Source organism: Lolium rigidum, chromosome 1 (assembly GCF_022539505.1).
Source record: "Lolium rigidum isolate FL_2022 chromosome 1, APGP_CSIRO_Lrig_0.1, whole genome shotgun sequence".
NCBI classification, from domain to species: domain Eukaryota; kingdom Viridiplantae; phylum Streptophyta; class Magnoliopsida; order Poales; family Poaceae; genus Lolium; species Lolium rigidum.
Genome location: NC_061508.1, coordinates 113,348,214 through 113,366,282, shown reverse-complemented (window position 1 = coordinate 113,366,282; position 18,069 = coordinate 113,348,214). Strand labels below are relative to the sequence as shown.

The window sequence follows — 18,069 nt, the reverse complement described above, 5'->3', positions numbered from 1 at the left end:
ACTTAGATCGAATCATGTGTGATTCAAGAGCAATGATATACATATGATAAAATTTGTACAACACAGTTTGGTACGACCAGACTCTATGAGACTCAGTCAGCAACTGGGCTAGATCATGGGAAGTCCCCACGTGTGTGTGGTCATACAAAAAATCGTCCCAATTCTATCATATAGGAGTAAAAAAATACTAGCAGTTGCACTTTTTATTAGTAGGGTTCATGAGAAAGGACCAAGAGTGTGCACAGAAAACAGGCCACCGTGAGACATGAAAATCTCTAACCTGTTGATTTCCGGTGCAAGCAATTTTGGTTGTTGGACAAGATAAGGAAGGGAGGCGTAAAGGATTTCGCATCATGTCCCTTGAAAATTGGAGCATTTATTATCTTGGAGTGGAAACGTTTAGTCAATAAAATCCCGTGCAATTAATTGCTTGTCCATCTCAGCAGACAGATTAGAGGCGCTCACCTTCCAAAACAACCCAACCATGCGCGAGAGCAAACGAAAATTCTACCTTTCTTCCCGCCCTCTCTTCTCTCCTCAATATCCAAACAACTCCAAAATTTTATCAGACCTCCATCTACAAATACTAGGAGAGGTGTATTTTACGCGTGCGTCGCGTGTGACTTAGACAGGTAGAAATTAGTGGAACAAATCTTCCCTCCTTGTTGTGCAAATATTCGAAATGAACTGCGTCGTGAGAGCTCCAGCTGTACTGAGCGTAGATGTTAGCTTTCAAATTCCTCAACGAGATGGTGGTTGCAACCACCGCAGGGAAGTAAAACCCATTCTTATAGCATTTAGAATCACGCGTAAAGCTAGAATCCAGCCTAACCACCAGCCGAAAAGCCAGCGCTGGATCAATCCTATTCGAAAAGCAACGCAGTTAGTTGAGCAACAACGATTGACGCTCAGAAACTGCCTACTGTTAATTCACATAGGCAGACGATGCTTACCCAGATGGAATCCATGCGTTAGATCCCTCCGATTCCCAATCTTCTCCGCGGCTGATGCGAACAGTTGGCACACCGGATGGACATACAAACTCCGCGAAAGGGGTAGATCTAGATCTCGGTGGAGGCGGAGCCCTCTCCGCCTCCCGGGGGTGGTGGTGGGGGCGGGGGCGGCTCGGCGGCGGACGACGCCATAAGGTAGGAGGGCAGGACGGCGTGGCGGCGGAGGGGCGGTGTGTGAGCTCCTCCGGCCTCGGGCAGAGTGGAAAGCTTTGGGTGAGCTCCTCCGAGTCAACCGATCAACACAGTTCGAAAGAAACGGTCAATTCAACACCAACGCGGCTCCCTAGCCGTCACCGGTAACGGTGAAGGCCTCTGACCAGACGGCAACCCTCCCGTCTGAGCGTCTGCGACGGGTTTCAAACTAGAGGGAGGGGAAAACTGAGGAAAAACTAAGGGGCTGGGAAAAACTGAGTACAACTAACGAACCAGGGGCACGAAAATAGAAATCCCAAAAAACAATTGATTTTTTTTTTGAACAGAAGGAGACGTCGGTGACATAGGCATCCCAAATGGGCCTGCCGAAGATAGTACCCGGGGTTTACTGAAGGCCTACTACCCGAAGAATAAGAAGATTCGAGAGCCCAAGATGCATTTAAGGAAAAGATAGAGTTGTAATAGGAAGTGTTATTTGTAATCTGGCGGGATGAGTTAGAAACCGTCCCGGACTCTGTAAACTTGTATAGCACGAATCCCTCGGCTCCACCTCCTATATAAAGGGGGAGTCGAGGAACGAAGAAGGAATCGAATCATTGTCCGCAAACCCTAGTTTTCATAATCGTCGAGTACTTTTCGGCTGAAACCTTCGAGATCTACTTACCCTCTACTTCCAACTAAACCCTAGCCTACAATCCATAGGCATTGACAAGTTAATACCTTGTCAATTGGCGCCGTCTGTGGGAATTAGAGGCGTAAGGAGCTGATCTCGATGGCACGCTCAAGATCTTCGCAATCGTCAACCGCAAGCAACACAATGGATCGAGGTAAACAGATCGCTGCTGGTCTTGTCGATTTTGTTCCTCACCCACCCTCCCGTTTGGATGCATATGCGTATTTGGCGGAGCCCATGGAGATGACGTTCGGAAGGTTCCACTTTCGCGTCGAGAAGGAAGGATCGTATCGTGTCGAGATTCCGATTTCGTCGGGATCGTCTGCGTGGTCGATTCCGATTTTTCAAGCTATGCATCGTCAACCGAGTCAGGAGAAGAAGAAACCTCGGCGACACGCTACGTCAGTACCAGAACAAGAGAGAAACTCGCCAAGATCTTCAACGACATGTCGTTTGAGTCATCTGCGGACTCAAATATAAGCGATGGCTCAAGCGATGTCGACAGTTACGACTTCATCGACAAATCTCTCACAGTGGGCAAGGTCTTCATCAATCTCAACGATGATGTCACCAAACCCAACGTAGATCTGAGTACAAAGTATCATCAGATTTACGCCATTGAAGATCAAGAGGAGACATCTGAGGCTTTCGACAGTTTGGGAAATCCATACGTCGATCCCTCCAATCTACGACAAGGTCTGGGCAACAAATACGTCGGGCCAGAGCCGCGAGATAGAGTTCAACTTTCACAAGCAGCGTGGGACAGAGCCGCGAGAGCTATGAACGGTACAGAACCAATGGCTACCACAGCCACACCAGAAGAATTGCAAGCATATCAATATAGGCTCGCACGAGCTGCCAGAGAAATAGAAAAACAGACAGCTGAGTTGAACAAGAGAAAGGAGGCAGCTTCTGCATCCAGCAGGAGAAGGGCAGATCTAAGTCGACAATCCAGAACTTCGGGTGATAGCCACAGGGACGCTCGGAACAGAGGAAGATCAAGATTACAACACATACCCGAAGCAGAAAGAGAGCACTTGGTTCAAAACCTCGACATGTCCTTTATGTCGATAGATACAAGAGGAAACATTATCCCTAAGACACCAGAAGCTGGGTATATGGCAACACAAGCTTTTATCCTCGCATCTAAACCACCTCCAGGTGATCCAAGGGAATCATTATACAATATGGCGATAGCAGGGGTTGGAGCTATGGGGACAGCGTTTGTATCAACGCCTCCCGAAGGAACGGCAAGGCAAAATAGTCCACGACCTGCAGCAGCAACAGCGGCAGCCCCTGAAGGGCCAAGCGGAGCAAGGGACGCAGCAGCACAAGCAAGGGTCGATAGAGCGCGACAAAGCAGAAGGGATCATCGACAATCTCCGGAGCTTAACGACGAAGATATGTGCGGCTTACCATGCTTCACGAGGAGAGTCCGGAAAACTCGAGTCCCCTCAGGATTCAAGTTACCCGACAATTTCAAGAAATTCGACGGCCTTCAAGATCCAGAGGATTGGCTAGTCGATTATCTCGAGACGGTGAAGCTCACAGGAGGAACCAGGGCAACCGCTATGCAAAGCATCCAGGTACATTTGAGCGGAGCCGCACGATCTTGGATAAAGAAACTCACTCCAGGATCCATCGACAGCTGGGAAAGTTTCGAGGATGTGTTCGTCAAGAACTTCAGATCCACGTGCAAAAAACCTGCGTCGTTAGAGGAGTTGAGAGCATGTCGACAAAAACCAGACGAGTCAATGAGAAAGTACATCCAAAGGTGGAACATCATCAAAAACTCGGCATAAAATATATCTGACGAGAGAGCAATAGATGCGTTTGTCGCAGGAGTCAGGCGTGGAGATTTTGTCGAAGATTTGGGAAGGACCAATCCAAAGACAGTATCCGCGTTAATGGAGATAGCAAATAAATGGGCAGATGGAGAAGACGCTGTCCACAATAAACGACACAGGTCGCCAGAGGAGGACCGTGGTCGAAACTATCAACCGAGGCGAAGATTTCCTCGGCAGTACCAGAACTATGACGCTCCAGGACAAATTTCGGCAGGTTTTCGGACAAACAGAGGAGGAAACAACAGAGATGATTATCAGAAAAGTAATGAGCAGAGAAGCGACAACAGAGACGACTCCCGCAATAGACAAAATAGTGGGCCGAGGTTTCCAAGACCTTTCGTGTCCCCCGAAGAAATGCTGAACGGACCGTGCCAGATGCACTTCTTCCTCGACAGCAATGGGAAAAGACAGTCAGGGCACCTGCAGAAAGACTGTCGAAATTTTCAGGCAATGTTCAGATACGCAGAAAATGCTCACGCTCGAGCAGCACAGAGAAATCCTCGGGAGCCCAGGAGCGAAGTTCACCTACCGCCACCTCCCGCGATTACAGAAGACAATCGACACCAACTCAGAATAGCGGCAGCACCTGCACCACCACCCTATGTTGATCCTAACTCCAACGGAGCAGTGTCGATGATTCAGAAGGGAAGGCCGTCCAATAGAGCTCAAAAAGTAATCTCACGACAGGTGTTTATGGCAGAGAAAATGCCTCCACCAACAGTTGAGTACCTTAATTGGTCAGGACAAGATATCGGCTTCACGATAGCAGATCATCCGCAGCAAGTTCCTCGACCAGGGCAGTCAGCACTTATTCTGCCGGCAGTTATCGCAGGATTTGACGTTTCTCGAGTATTCATAGATGGTGGCAGCAGCTTAAACCTTATGTATGCAGATACATTAAGGAAGATGAACATATCCTTAGCAAACCTGAAGCCAACGGACACAAGGTTCCACGGCATCACACCGGAAAAACCAAGTTACCCATTGGGAAAGATCAACCTCGACGTTCAGCTTTGGAACCCGAGAAAATTATAGAATCGAGAAATCGGAGTTTGAAGTCGTGGATTTTCCATCGCAATACCACGCCTTGTTGGGACGACCAGCATATGCTAGATTTATGGCGAGTACCACACTATACATACCTGTTGTGGAGATTGCCTGGACCCAAGGGACCAATCACAGTCAAAGGGAGTTTCGCCTTAGCTGATAAGTGCGACAAGGATTTCCATCGGTTATCAGAAACCTTCGGGATGCAAGCTGAATACTTGGCGTCGAAAAGCATGACCGATTACGACATATTGCCAGACGTCGGAAGGCCAAACAAAGAATCAACTTTCAACACAGAGAAAAATTCTAAGGAGGTGCAGATTCACCCGACAGATCCAAAAAAGACGACATCCATTGCAAACAACATGGATATCGCATAGGAAAGCGCGCTCGTCGAGTTCCTCCGTGAGAACTCGGAAAATCTTCGCATGGTGTCCAGCCGACATGCCAGGAGTACCCGGGGAACTTGCCGAGCACCACCTAAATTTGGATCCAACAGATGAAACCGATCGGACAACCTTTGCGGCGTTTTTCGGAACCAAACCGCAAAGCCATGCTTTCGGAAATAAATCGACTAGAGGAAGCTGGTTTTATCGGAGAGATATCTACGAAGCCACATGGGTAGCTAACCCGATGATGGTGCCGAAGAAAAACACGACAGTCCTTCGCATGTGCGTCGACTTCACGTGTCTCAACAAACATTGCCCTAAGGACCACTTTCCCCTCCCAAGGATCGATCAAATCATCGACTCCACGGCAGGATGTGAACGTCTCTCCTTTTTGGATGCATACTCTGGTTATAACCAGATCAGATTAAAAGAAGATGATGAAGCCAAAACAGCGTTTATTGAAGCAAATCCCGACAAAATACAAGCCATAGTAACAATGAGAAAGCCAACAAAGTTGAAAGAAATACAACAGCTAACTGGGCGAGTCGCAGCTTTGAGCAGATTCGTCGCCAGGTTAGGAGAAAAAGCGTTACCATTTTATGCGTTGATAAAACAAGGAGATAAATTCCAGTGGAACGAAGAGGCCGATAGAGCTTTCGAAGATCTGAAGCGAAAAATCTCGACACCACCAATCCTGGTGGCTCCAAAGGAAAAGGAACCTCTCCTGTTGTATATTGCAGCCACACCCCAAGTGGTTAGCACGGTGTTAGTTGTCGAAAGAGAAGAAGAAGGGAAAATCCATGGAGTGCAGCGGCCAGTATACTTCGTGAGCGAAGTCTTATCACCCTCAAAACAAAGGTACCCTCAGTACCAAAAGCTAGCATATGGAGTGTTCACGACAGCACGAAAATTGCGCCACTATTTTTCGGCACATCCGATCATAGTGGTCAATGAAGCTCCCTTGTCAAATATACTGAACAATCCAGAAGCTACGGGTCGTGTCTCCCTTTGGGGAATAGAACTTTCCCCTCGGGACATCACGTACGAAAAAAGAAAAGCAATAAAGTCGCAAATACTGCCGGACTTCATCGCAGAGTGGATGGAATTGCAAAATACAGGACCGCCAGATTTGTCGAGAACCTGGACTATGAACTTTGATGGTTCCAAGAGACTAGAAGGGGCTGGCGCAGGAGTAGTACTCATATCACCTGAAGGCGACAAGTTGAAGTACATCCTTCGGATGACGTTCCCTAACGCATCTAACAATGAAGCAGAATATGAGGCTCTCATACACGGGATGAAGATGGCGAAAGCTGCGGTGCAACTCGACTAAAAATCTTTGGCGACTCACGAGTTGGTAGCACAGCAAGTTATGAACCAATGTGACGCGATCAATGATAGCATGATGGCATACAAGGAGGTGTACAACGAGCTCGAGAAGTTGTTCGATGGATGTGAAGTAAATCATATTAGTAGATTGAGCAACGACGAAGCCGACGTTCTTGCAAACATCGGGTCGCAATGCCTCGGCAGTCCCGCCGTGTGTATTCTGGGAAGAAATAACAGAGAGATCCACTAAATCAACAAAACCAAAAAAGAAGGAGAAGAAACCCTCGGGGGCTACCAAGGAAAAGCAAGAGGACGAAGAAGAAGATCGGGACTTGGTCATGGTGATACAGATACCGTGGATGCAACCGTACATATCATACATCCTGAGGAAAGAAATACCTGACGATCCAGTTGAGGCAAGGCGAATAATTCGACGCTCCAAAGCTTTTACGGTGGTTAAGGGAGAATTGTACAAGCGAAGTATTTCAGGCGTCTTGCAAAGATGTGTCATACCCGAAGAAGGAAGAATAATTCTGAAGGATGTACACGAAGGAATATGTGGCCACCACGCAAGTAGTCGAGCTATTGCAGCCAAAGTTTTTCGGGCAGGATTCTACTGGTTGACAGCAATCGAGGACGCCAAGGACATAGTAAGAACTTGCGACGCGTGTCAAAGGTTTGCCGCAAAACCTCATTCTCCAGCAGCAGAGCTAGCACCAATACCATTGTCATGGCCTTTTGCTCAATGGGGACTTGATATGGTGGGCAAGTTACACAAATCCTGGCCAGGAGGAAAGGAGTACATGCTAGTAGCTGTCGATAAGTTTACAAAGTGGATAGAAGCGAAGCCGATAAATTCACCAGACGGAGCATCCGCAGTAAAATTCGTCAAAGGCCTCGTCTTCAGATTTGGAGTACCCCACAGCATCGTCACAGACAACGGCAGTAATTTCACGTCCCATGAATTCAAAGATTATTGCGAAGAGGTGGGTATCAAGCTGAACTTTGCGTCAGTTGCACATCCTCAAACCAATGGGCAGGTCGAGAAAGCCAATGGCATCATCTGCAATGGCATCAAGAAACGCTTGTTAGGACCACTGGAAAAAGCTCGACATACCTGGCCAGAAGAACTACCAAGCGTGTTGTGGAGCATCCGAACAACACCAAACACGAGCAACACAGGAAACTCCGTTTTTCCTGGTTCATGGAGCAGAAGCAGTACTACCAATCGAGATAGAGCACAACTCTCCACGTGTCGCTGAATATGATGAAGAAACGTCGAGAAGAGCGCTAGAAGACGACGTCGACGCACTTGATGAAGCTCGAGATGAAGTATTATCTCGGGTAACCAAATATCAGCAGGACTTAAAGAATTACCACAGTCGACGTTTGCGGCCAAGATCTTTTCAGGTGGGAGACCTAGTTCTTCGGCTCACGCAAAAAAGTCATGAAAAACTCGAGTCACCATGGCTTGGACCTTACATTGTCACGGAAGTAATCGGAGGAGGAGCATACAGAATAAAGGACAAGAAGACAGGGGTGGAGGAGCCAAACCCCTGGAACGTGGCGCAACTTAGGCGGTTCTACGCCTAGAGTCAAAATATAGTCTGTAAAACTTCAATGTACTGAAACGCCCGCGAGTTTTCAGACGCACTCTTTTCCTTTTTCGGGGCACCGAGTGGGGCCGGAGAAGGTTTTTAATGAGGCGGGCTCGCGGTGCTGCAATATAATAAAGATAGTGACAATATAACTTTTCTTCTTCATCGACACGACCAAAGTCTTTGTTCCGACAAATTTCAATATAGTTCATCGACAAAAGAAAAACCTCGCCTTGGTATTTAAGTACCTCGTGAGTCAATAAAAATACAAAATAGTACTCAATAAAAAGCTCGAGGGCTCATCTTCGCCTTAAATATATAAATGCCTTGGTTCAAAACCTCGCAAATATACAAATATAGTAAAGAGTCACCGAAACACTCGGGGGCTAAACAAACAGAGAAATACAATGATTGCTTTACAATATAGTCATGGATTACAAAGAAGAAATATCTACAAGAAGAAAGTAACTAATCTTGATTCAATATGTCATCAAGAGTAACTCTGTTTTCCTCGAGAGCAGCACCAAGAAAATCGGCGTAATGGCCATCGGCAAAAAAGTCGGCATCCATCCGAAGCAGGTCCTCAATCATTTCTTCGGCTATAGGCGTAACTTTCGTGTTAATCCTATCAACACCAACTCTTCGACGTTTTACCTTTTGGTGAACCTTCTCGACAACCTGGGTAAGGTCAAGCTTCGAGTGGCGGATCCGGAGCATGATAAGAGCAAATCTGGCGCCAGCCACCAGTTGAGCTCTGACAAAATCATGGATACTGCGAGCATCCTTGAACCTTTCCATCAATTCAGGAAGAGTTTTTGGTTGGACGTTCCGAGGAAACATAGAGTTGTAAACCATGGACAAGGTCTTGGTACGAAGTCAAGAAAGTCGCGAGTCTGAGAGGTGCGCTCTTGAAATCTGACAATTTGGCGAGTCCTCTCTGGGGTAGCCCAAAACAAAGAACCATGGTCCAAGGAAAGATTAACAAGGAGGGTCGTCCTGGCATTGACTTTCTCTTCCTCGGCAGCAGCATCAATAAAGGCACCTATCAACACAAAGAAGTGGAAACCTTTAAGAGAATAGTATGAAGATGAAAGATATCAGAGGATGAAACAAACATACCCGACATATCTGCACTGGCTTCGTTCATTAATTCGAGCATGAAATTTTCTCGAGTATTCGCCTTTTCAGCCTCGGAAGCAGCAATTTCCTTAGCAGCCACGGCCTCGCGAGCTTGCTGAAGAGCAACTTTTTCGGCTTCAGATGACTTACGAGATTGCTCCATCATCACAAGTGTTTGTTTCTTCGCATGCTGAAGTTGTTGCCGAAGTTCATCCAGTTCTTGCGACAAGATATCATCGACAGGCGCAGTATCAGCAAAAGCTCTCCTCGCGCGAGAAGAAGAAGGCGAAACATTGGAAGGAGCGGAAGTTGGAGTATAGTTATCAAATATCAACTGAAATTTAAACAGGACAACATCAAACGACAAGCAAAGATAGACTTTTTCATTAATCTCTTGGAATAATTACAAGGGCATTACAGTGAAGTTAAGGAAATACGTGTCGCCAAATGACTACTTTGGCGACAAGAGCAAAAGAAACAGAAAGAAAAACAGAGGCATGCAACTAGACCTCCGGCCTTGACGAGCTAGGAGTCGACGCTGGCTTAATCCCGAGATAGGCCAAGATCTTCTTCGTGTTGGGCTTGGCTGCCTTGATCAGCGACTTCCACCTTGATTGCTCTATTTGCTCGGTGTCGCCAACTTTCATCCAGTCAACAGATTGTCGACTGTCAGCAACCAATGCGACAGTGTTCTCAACGGCAACCTTCATATTTTCTTGGCGCACCTTCAGTCCAAGGTCTTCCGACGTATTGAACATCTTGGCAAGGTTAAGGAAAGTCGCGGGTTCTTCTTTCTTCGGGAAGAAGTAAGGGAACAACGCCGATAATCCTGCACTAGCATTTGCCACGCCTTCACGAATTTCGCGCCCATGAAACTCCAGAAGAGAAAGTGCGTCAAGGAGAGGGTCGTTGACGGGATTATCCAGATCAAAATCCTGGTTTGTTTGGGCTGCCACACGAGACAAAACATCAGTCAAAAACCAAGAAACAGGAAGTGCAATAAAGTAGAAAGGATCGATAATATTACTCAGAGTACGTCGACTTTGCGACTTCAGACGCTTGATAATCCCCTGTTCACGAGAATCTTGCGCAGCTTTATGCTCGTTCAAGGCAGATGCAGCGTCCTCAAGTTTTTTCTGCAGTTCCTCGACACTAGCAGCTTTTGCCTTGGCTTCATCAGCCTCGACCTTGGCTTTGCTAGCAGCGAGTTCGGCTTTCTTGCGAGCCGCCTCACTTTGCTCAAGTTTTTGAGCAAGTGCGTCGGCACGTTCGTTGGCCTCTGCAAGTTTCTCTGTCGAGATATGAAAAGAGAGAGAAGAAAGATCAGAAATCGCGACAAGCAACAGGAGCAGAAAGACAAGGAAAAATAGCAAATATAAGTCATCACCTTCGGCTCTGTTAGCATATTCACGGTACCCAATAAATTGGGAACCGATGCGGAGAAGCTCTTTGATCATAGGCTGTTCAAAACGAGCACAGCAAGAGAAACATCGGCATAAAAAAGAGAGAAGGCGTGACAAACAAAATTAAGAAAATATAGATGTCGACAAGCTTACATCATCTAAGAGCAGAGTCGACGAACTGCCCAATTGAGGGGCAGGTTCAGCAATCTTTTCGACCCTTGTCCTTTTTGGTGAAGGAGCAAGGGGGCTTGATGGTGGAGTAGTGGTGACGACGTTTTGTTGAGGAGGCGAAGTTTCTTCTCCATCAACTAGCGTGTCTGAGGCAAGTACAGTACGTGACGTGCTTGTCAGAGGGGCCACGTCAGTAATTGGTATTTCTTCCTCGTCATCACTGTTGATCAAAAAATTGGGAGCATAAAAAGCAAGACAAGATAAATATTTCGAGTACAAAAATAAGAAGAAATAAAGACGACTTACGAGCTGACGAGGGATTCAATATAAGGATCATAAGTTGCCTTCGGATGAGAAGGAACAACCTCTTCAGCCTTAGAGGCGCCAGAATCCTCGGCATCATGCCTTTTCCTTTTGTTCCTTGGGGAAACAGCAGGAGGAAGGGATTGCGTCGATTCACTGGCTTCAGATTCGATTTCCTTTTCATGGGAAGCCGCAGATTTGTGAGAACCCGCGACTTCACTTTCAGGAATAGACGAACCTTGGGTATCTTCGGCAACGATGGCCCGTTCTTCGACTTCTCCACCCTCAGGAAGAGGAGGAAGGGAAGTCATAGTAGGATGGTTCTGTAAAAAATAGTGACCAAAGGAAAATTAAAGCGATAATAATACAATGAGATGCAGAGAAAGTGCGGAACAAGATAAAAACTCGGGAAGATAAAATACCTCGGGGAGTGGATTGGCGGAGCTGTATGGTTCCACGCGACAAGAGGAAGGAACTGGGTCCTTGCCTAGGCGAGAAAGTCTTCGAACCAACTTCTCCAAGTCCTTGGTGGAAAGATCACCGGAGATTCGGTTGGCGTCGTTTTCACCAGAATATGTCCAGAGAGGATTTTTGCGAGCCTGAAGAGGCTGCACTCTAATCCTAAGGAAATAGGCAGTGATTTGAACACCAGACAGCTCTTTGCCTCGAGTATTTTGAAGCTGGTGAATACGAGACATGAGCGCCTCTCGTCGCCTTTTTCTCTTCTTCGGAAGCTTCAGCGTCCCAGGAACGGCGGCGCTGTATTTTGGCACTCCCGTCGAAAGGTTCTATGTTGTGTTCTACAGAGTTGGCACTTTCTTCATGAATGTAGAGCCATTTTTTGCGCCATCCTTGGACAGAATCAGGAAACTTGACGTCGAAATAATCGACATCAGTACGAACACAGATAACAACGCCACCTATGTTATAAGTGACGTTGTGGGAACCATTGCGGCGGAGGCAGAAAATGCGTTTCCACAGAGCCCAATTGGGAGGGATTCCGAGGAAGCATTCGCAGAGCGTGATGAAAATAGAAATGTGAAGGATGGAATTAGGGGTCAACTGGTGAAGTTGAATCCCATAGACAAAGAGAAGACCGCGGAGGAAATCATGGATTGGGGTAGAGAGGCCGCGAATGAGATGATCAACAAAACTAACCCGGTACTCCATTGGAGGCTTGGGGTAGCTTTCTTCGCTGGGGAAGCGGATGGCGTCCTCCTTCGTCGAGAGGCCGAGCCTCTTCAGCATATTGACATCTTGGTTGGAGATTTTGGATCTCTCCCACTCAAGATCCTCAGCGGCCATTTTGGATTCCGGAGTGCTGTGGCGAGTCAGACGCGTACGCGGTGGCATCAACGGCAATGGGCAGAGCAATGTATGTGCGTGCGGAAGATCGGAGAGAGTTGGGCGCAGGGGAAGTTCTGCGAAGAGGAACAGGTGAGCGGCGCAAGCGAGGGGATAATCGGAGGTTGAAGAAAGGTTTATATAAGAATATGGGGAAGCAGTGTGCCGTTGGATGAAGGAATCGTGTGGTGAGAATGGATCTTCTAGATACAAGGGCAAAGAGGTATTTTTACTAAGATAGGCGTTACTGTACGTGCGCCAGAAAAAGCGGAGGACGTGTGTCCCCCACTAGCACGACGTGTCAACGTGGTAGAAGCAATGGACCCACAGGGCAGAAAAATCACGACTACTCGAGAAGGATGAAGTAAATTTGGTTAAGGGAAGCATGTCGACAAGAAAAATAAAAGAAGATTGGCGACAAAAAGAATTATTCAATACTTCGGGAGCCTTTGATCAAATACAAGTTTTTGCCCAAATGCTCGGGGGCTACTTTGGAAAAAAGTAAAATTTCGAGTATGACAATATAGAAATTGCGGGAGCCTACAACCAAGCACAAGTCCTTGGCTGTAGCCTCGGGGGCTACTCCCATCGGGAGCGCTGTTCGCGCACCCGAGAGATAAAGAGATCATATTGGGAAATAATGACAATATAGCGACAAGATGGACTAAAATGTTGAGCCTACAACCAAGCACAAGTTCTTGGTTGTAGCCTCGGGGGCTACTCCCATCGGGAACGCTGTTCGCGTGCCCGATAAAATTAACAAAGGAAAAATAGAAAAGCAAGAGAGTATATTTCGAGTTATGGTTAACTCTACATATACTCCCATCGGGAGAGCAACATAAGTCATATTTGACTCGATAAAATGTGCCATTCCAACAGCCGGAAAAGCACTCGACAATATATTCTCAGAACGCCGAAGTTGCGATCAATTTCTGAATGCCGCAAATTTGCGAAGGTAAGACCCCAGATCCGTTCTGCTGGGCGTGACATCGCCAAAGACTGCGCTCTGCTACCTTTATCCGTATCAACAGATGCGAAGAAAAATCCTAACGGACGCGTTAGGTACCCGATAAATTTGACTGGGGACTCGACAGAATGGTAAGACCTTAAGCGGCACTCGTCGAAGTTTACACCGGTATCCCGAGATCATGTCCGGGGACGTGATTTTGAAGTAGGTTTTTGCGGATTGCCACTAGAGCAGTTAACTAGTACCTGATCCGTCAGATGAACTAGCCCCAACTACCATTATCCCTGTACAATATAGAATTTTATGTGAAGAAGTATAAAAAAGTTGAAGCTTTCGAATAAAAATAAACAGTGGAGATTTTCCCTGACTCTACGATTCAAGCAAAATCTCGGCGGCTACTGACATAGGCATCCCAAATGGGCCTGCCGAAGATAGTACCCGGGGTTTACTGAAGGCCTACTACCCGAAGAATAAGAAGATTCGAGAGCCCAAGATGCATTTAAGGAAAAGATAGAGTTGTAATAGGAAGTGTTATTTGTAATCTGGCGGGATGAGTTAGAAACCGTCCCGGACTCTGTAAACTTGTATAGCACGAATCCCTCGGCTCCACCTCCTATATAAAGGGGGAGTCGAGGAACGAAGAAGGAATCGAATCATTGTCCGCAAACCCTAGTTTTCATAATCGTCGAGTACTTTTCGGCTGAAACCTTCGAGATCTACTTACCCTCTACTTCCAACTAAACCCTAGCCTACAATCCATAGGCATTGACAAGTTAATACCTTGTCAGTCGGAGGCGCCAAATTTCATTCAACTCAAACACAGTTTATAACATGCAGTACAATACCCTGAATGAGTCATATAGTTTCCGGCCAGTCCATTGACGATAGCCTCTCTTACGCATATATGTCTACTCCTCCTCAGCCGGATCCCCTAGTGGTCACACCCCTCGCCCTTTCCCCTCCTCCCCTCGTTGCCGTTCAGCTGGACCTATCTCACGGTTCCGGCAAAGCCATCAGCTCAGATACACATATGCCGGATCCATCTGAGCTAGCTGGAAAGGAAAACATGGAGAAGAAGGTGGACACGATGCCGCGAAAAAGTCCAAGGCCCGAACCTGCGAGGGTTAGGTGAAGAGACAATGGTGGTCCTGCGCCGCGACAGAGGAAGAGCTACGGAGCATGGAGTCGGAGGGATTCCTCAGTCCAAGGACCTAGAGGGTGGTTCCGGGTGCTCCTTGCTTAGGTAGCAAGTATGTCACAAAGTACAATCATTATGGCTTAGCGTAGGTAGAAAAAAAAAAACACCTCCAACAGGCCTACGTCATAGGCAAAGAGCGACTATATTTTGCAATACTGACCTCAACCAAAACCACATAGGAAACATCTCAACAAACAGGAAAGAGATTACGAATTTAGAAAATAATGTCCTTCGGTAATTTTCAATGTTAGTTCGAAATTGTATTTATCTCTGCATCGTCGGCGGTGGCAGAACTTGGGGTGGTGAATTTTTTGAGTAGCGTCGGGGGAAGATCCGGGCGGTGTTCTCCGGAGGGCATGCGAGAAATGGCGGTAGCTATCCCAGTCAACCATTTTTTGCTACACTGAAGAAGAAAATAAACTAGATTTTTTGCTATCCGATAGCAAAAAGCAAAAAGAATACGTGTCAGCATGGGAACCATGATGCTGGGAAATCAGATACTCCGGGGGACGCCAGTACTGTCCATTCGATTAGTGCACATAGCAAAAAGATTAATTTTTACTAGCAAACCGTAAAGTGGTAGTTTTTGGACTTTTAAAGATGAATTTTCGGATTATTTAAGCACAAATACGATGGGGTTTTTTTTTTTGACAGACACAAATGCGATAGTTTTGCCACTGGGACATTGCTCCAACAAGAAAAGGAACTGTCGAACTGACACTCACAGAAGACAGAACAAAACCTATCCCCAACCATAGCCCAGAGCAGATCCCCTTCCTCCACCCCAGCGGCCATGGCATCGCCGGCGCTGGCAACCATCCCGGACGAGCTCCTGGAGGAGATCTTTCTCCGCCTTCCGACCCCGGCCGCGGTCGCCTGCACCTCCGCCGCTTGCACCTCCTTCCGCCGCGTTATCAAAGGTCGCGCCTTTCGCCGCCGCTTCCGCTCGCTGCACCTGCCTCCCCTTCTTGGCTTCATGGACGCGGCCGGCTTCCACCCCGCCGAGGCGCCGCACCCCTCCGCCCCGCTCGCCGGCGCCCTCGCCCCCTGCGCCGCGGACTACTCATTCGTCCCGCCCGTCGTTTCTTCTTCTTCCTACGAATCCTTCGAGCTCGACGGGGACGCAGTCCCCCGCTGGCGCCCCCGCGATGTCCGCGATGGCCGCGTCCTCCTGGATTGGATCTCGCGCCACCCTCGCGTCGTCCACATGTGGAGCTACCCCGAAGACGGCTCCCGGGAAGACGAAGACGGCTCCGACATAAGCATCCTCATGAACTGTACCGAGGTGGTTGATTACCACGTCGGCGCCCGCCCCACGTGGACCAAACGGGAGCGCTGCAACGCCGCCGACTTCCACCTCGCCGTGTGCGACCCCTTGTTCCGCCGGTACGTGTTGCTCCCCACCATACCCGAGGATCTCGCCGCCCACCCGCAAGAGCGCCTCTTCGAGTTCGAGCCCATGCTCGCCTCCGACGGCGAGGATGAGTCCTTCAAGGTGATATGCATAGCAAGATACGAAACCAAGCTCGCCATCTTCGTCTTCACTTCCACAACTAGGCAATGGCGCGTGGGCATATGTCCCAACCTGAATCCTCTTGGCAACTTGTCCTGCTTCGACTGTGTGCGTGGCTGCTTCTACTGGACAGAACGTCGTGGGTGGAGCGACGATCTGCTTGTGCTGGACACGCACACTATGGCGTTTTCCGGTGTTGATCTCCTGACTGGCTACCATGTGCAGCTCAGAGATCTGCCTGACGAGTACATTTCCAGTCGGCGTCTGAGCGCTGTTGTTGTGGGCAGAGAAGGAGTCCTTGAGATGTTTTCTCTTGTTTGTCAACATGGGTCCTTTGCTCTCCACCATACATCTCTGAAACATAATTCACATGAATGGAAGCTGGAGAAGGTCATACCGCTGCCTGACCTGTATCGGGACTATTCAATCTGCTCAGTTGGTGGAGCTGAGGGATTCTTGTTTTTTCGAGGCGCTCCGGAAGGCATTATTAATAATGTGGGCATTAATAATGAGAATGTGGATTGTTACTCACTAGATGTCAAGACTTATGAAATTACCAAGGTTTGTAGCAAGATGGAGATTTTCTTCAATCGCAAACGTGCCCTCCCCTACTTCAGCTTCCCCGCATTGTTATTGGAACCAACCATTTGATCAAGAGGTAAGATAGCTAGCTCACATTAATATAATAAGATAAGGTGCTTACTTTTTTTTGTTGAGAAATGGATTAAATCTCTCTCCTCAAGTGCTAGCTAAGATTAATTAATTTGTTTCATGTTGCCACTGGGTGTCTGCTTTGTTGGTCCTAATTGCATTGTTATGTACTTATGTAGAAAGCAATTGTTGGCATATTGATACTAACAACCTTGCCAAGCTTAACAGAAAATGGATTAATATTCAACATTTGCATGTGATTAGGAAGGTTAATAACTAAAAAGGATTCCATACTAGTTCTTATTTGTATATTACTTATCTTAACAGAAATTGGTACTCAGGCTAGCAACTTCATGTAGTACTACATCTTTAGTCATGCCTAGTATTTTCTCTTCATTCACTCAACTGAATGAATGATGTTCAAACCAAGAATGTTGCATAACCAATAAGTTAATATTTGAAGGCCTTGGGTTTTCATTTCATGAGGTACTTTATTTACCATGGTGTGTTTTCAAGCACATATAGTTCACATGTTACAGTCTGCTAATTTTTGTGTGCATTGCTTCCAAACTGCAATAAGATGGCTCTGTGATACTTCGGAAGCACGAATAGGGCAGCTTGTGCGCCTTTATTCTTAAGCTGTTGCAGTTTGGTACATGCCTCTGTACTAATAAACTGGGATAGCAAACATTTCTATTGCATCCACAACAGTTGCTTTGAAATTCACAATATAACATATTTATGCAGATCTTAGCTCGCTTCCTTCTGCCATCATGTTTGGCCATAACATCTGCAGTTGGATGGAGGATGTTCAAGACGATGGTACTGCAAATCTGCTAGCTAGATATAGTACTCGGACCTTGGTATTAGTATTGGAAATGCTGTCAGCAAGTTGATATATGTCCGCATTAAGCATATGTATGTAAGCACGATATGCTGTCAGCAAGTTGAATCTGCCCAAGACTTGTATTGATGTTTCCGTTGGAAGAATAGGTAGGCCAATTGTGCGGACTTTGGTTAAGTTCTCATGTGTTCCCCCTTTTTTATCCATGCCTTCAATCTAGATGGTATATCAGTACCTGAGCACCAGCTTTTCTCTGAATGTATGAGTTCATTTCTGCTATTATGATGCTTCTGACTGAGTTCATGTGTAAATGCCTGCCATATTCTGGGTGAGCTGCCATGGTTTAGTTTCTTGTGCACCGGCCATGGATGCTTTTGTTCACACGCCACCTAAGTGCCAATAGATGGTTCCATAAAAACTGACGCATACAACTAGGCAACCAGCCAGCCAGGCTCTTCATGGTGCAGAGATGCGCATCATACAAACCTGATGCATGCAAAGATAGAC

The 18,069-nt window shown here is 47.1% G+C and overlaps 1 protein-coding gene across 1 annotated transcript; it reads left to right on the top strand.

Annotated features, from left to right (window-relative positions):
• Nucleotides 1-15,266: 15,266 nt before the first annotated feature.
• On the top strand, nucleotides 15,267-17,860 carry LOC124680156. The gene is made up of 2 exons (XM_047215302.1): nucleotides 15,267-16,725; nucleotides 17,466-17,860. The coding sequence occupies exon 1, from the start codon at nucleotides 15,348-15,350 to the stop codon at nucleotides 16,716-16,718; it is 1,371 nt and encodes a 456-aa protein (XP_047071258.1). The 5' UTR covers nucleotides 15,267-15,347; the 3' UTR covers nucleotides 16,719-16,725; nucleotides 17,466-17,860.
• The last annotated feature ends 209 nt before the right edge of the window (nucleotides 17,861-18,069 follow it).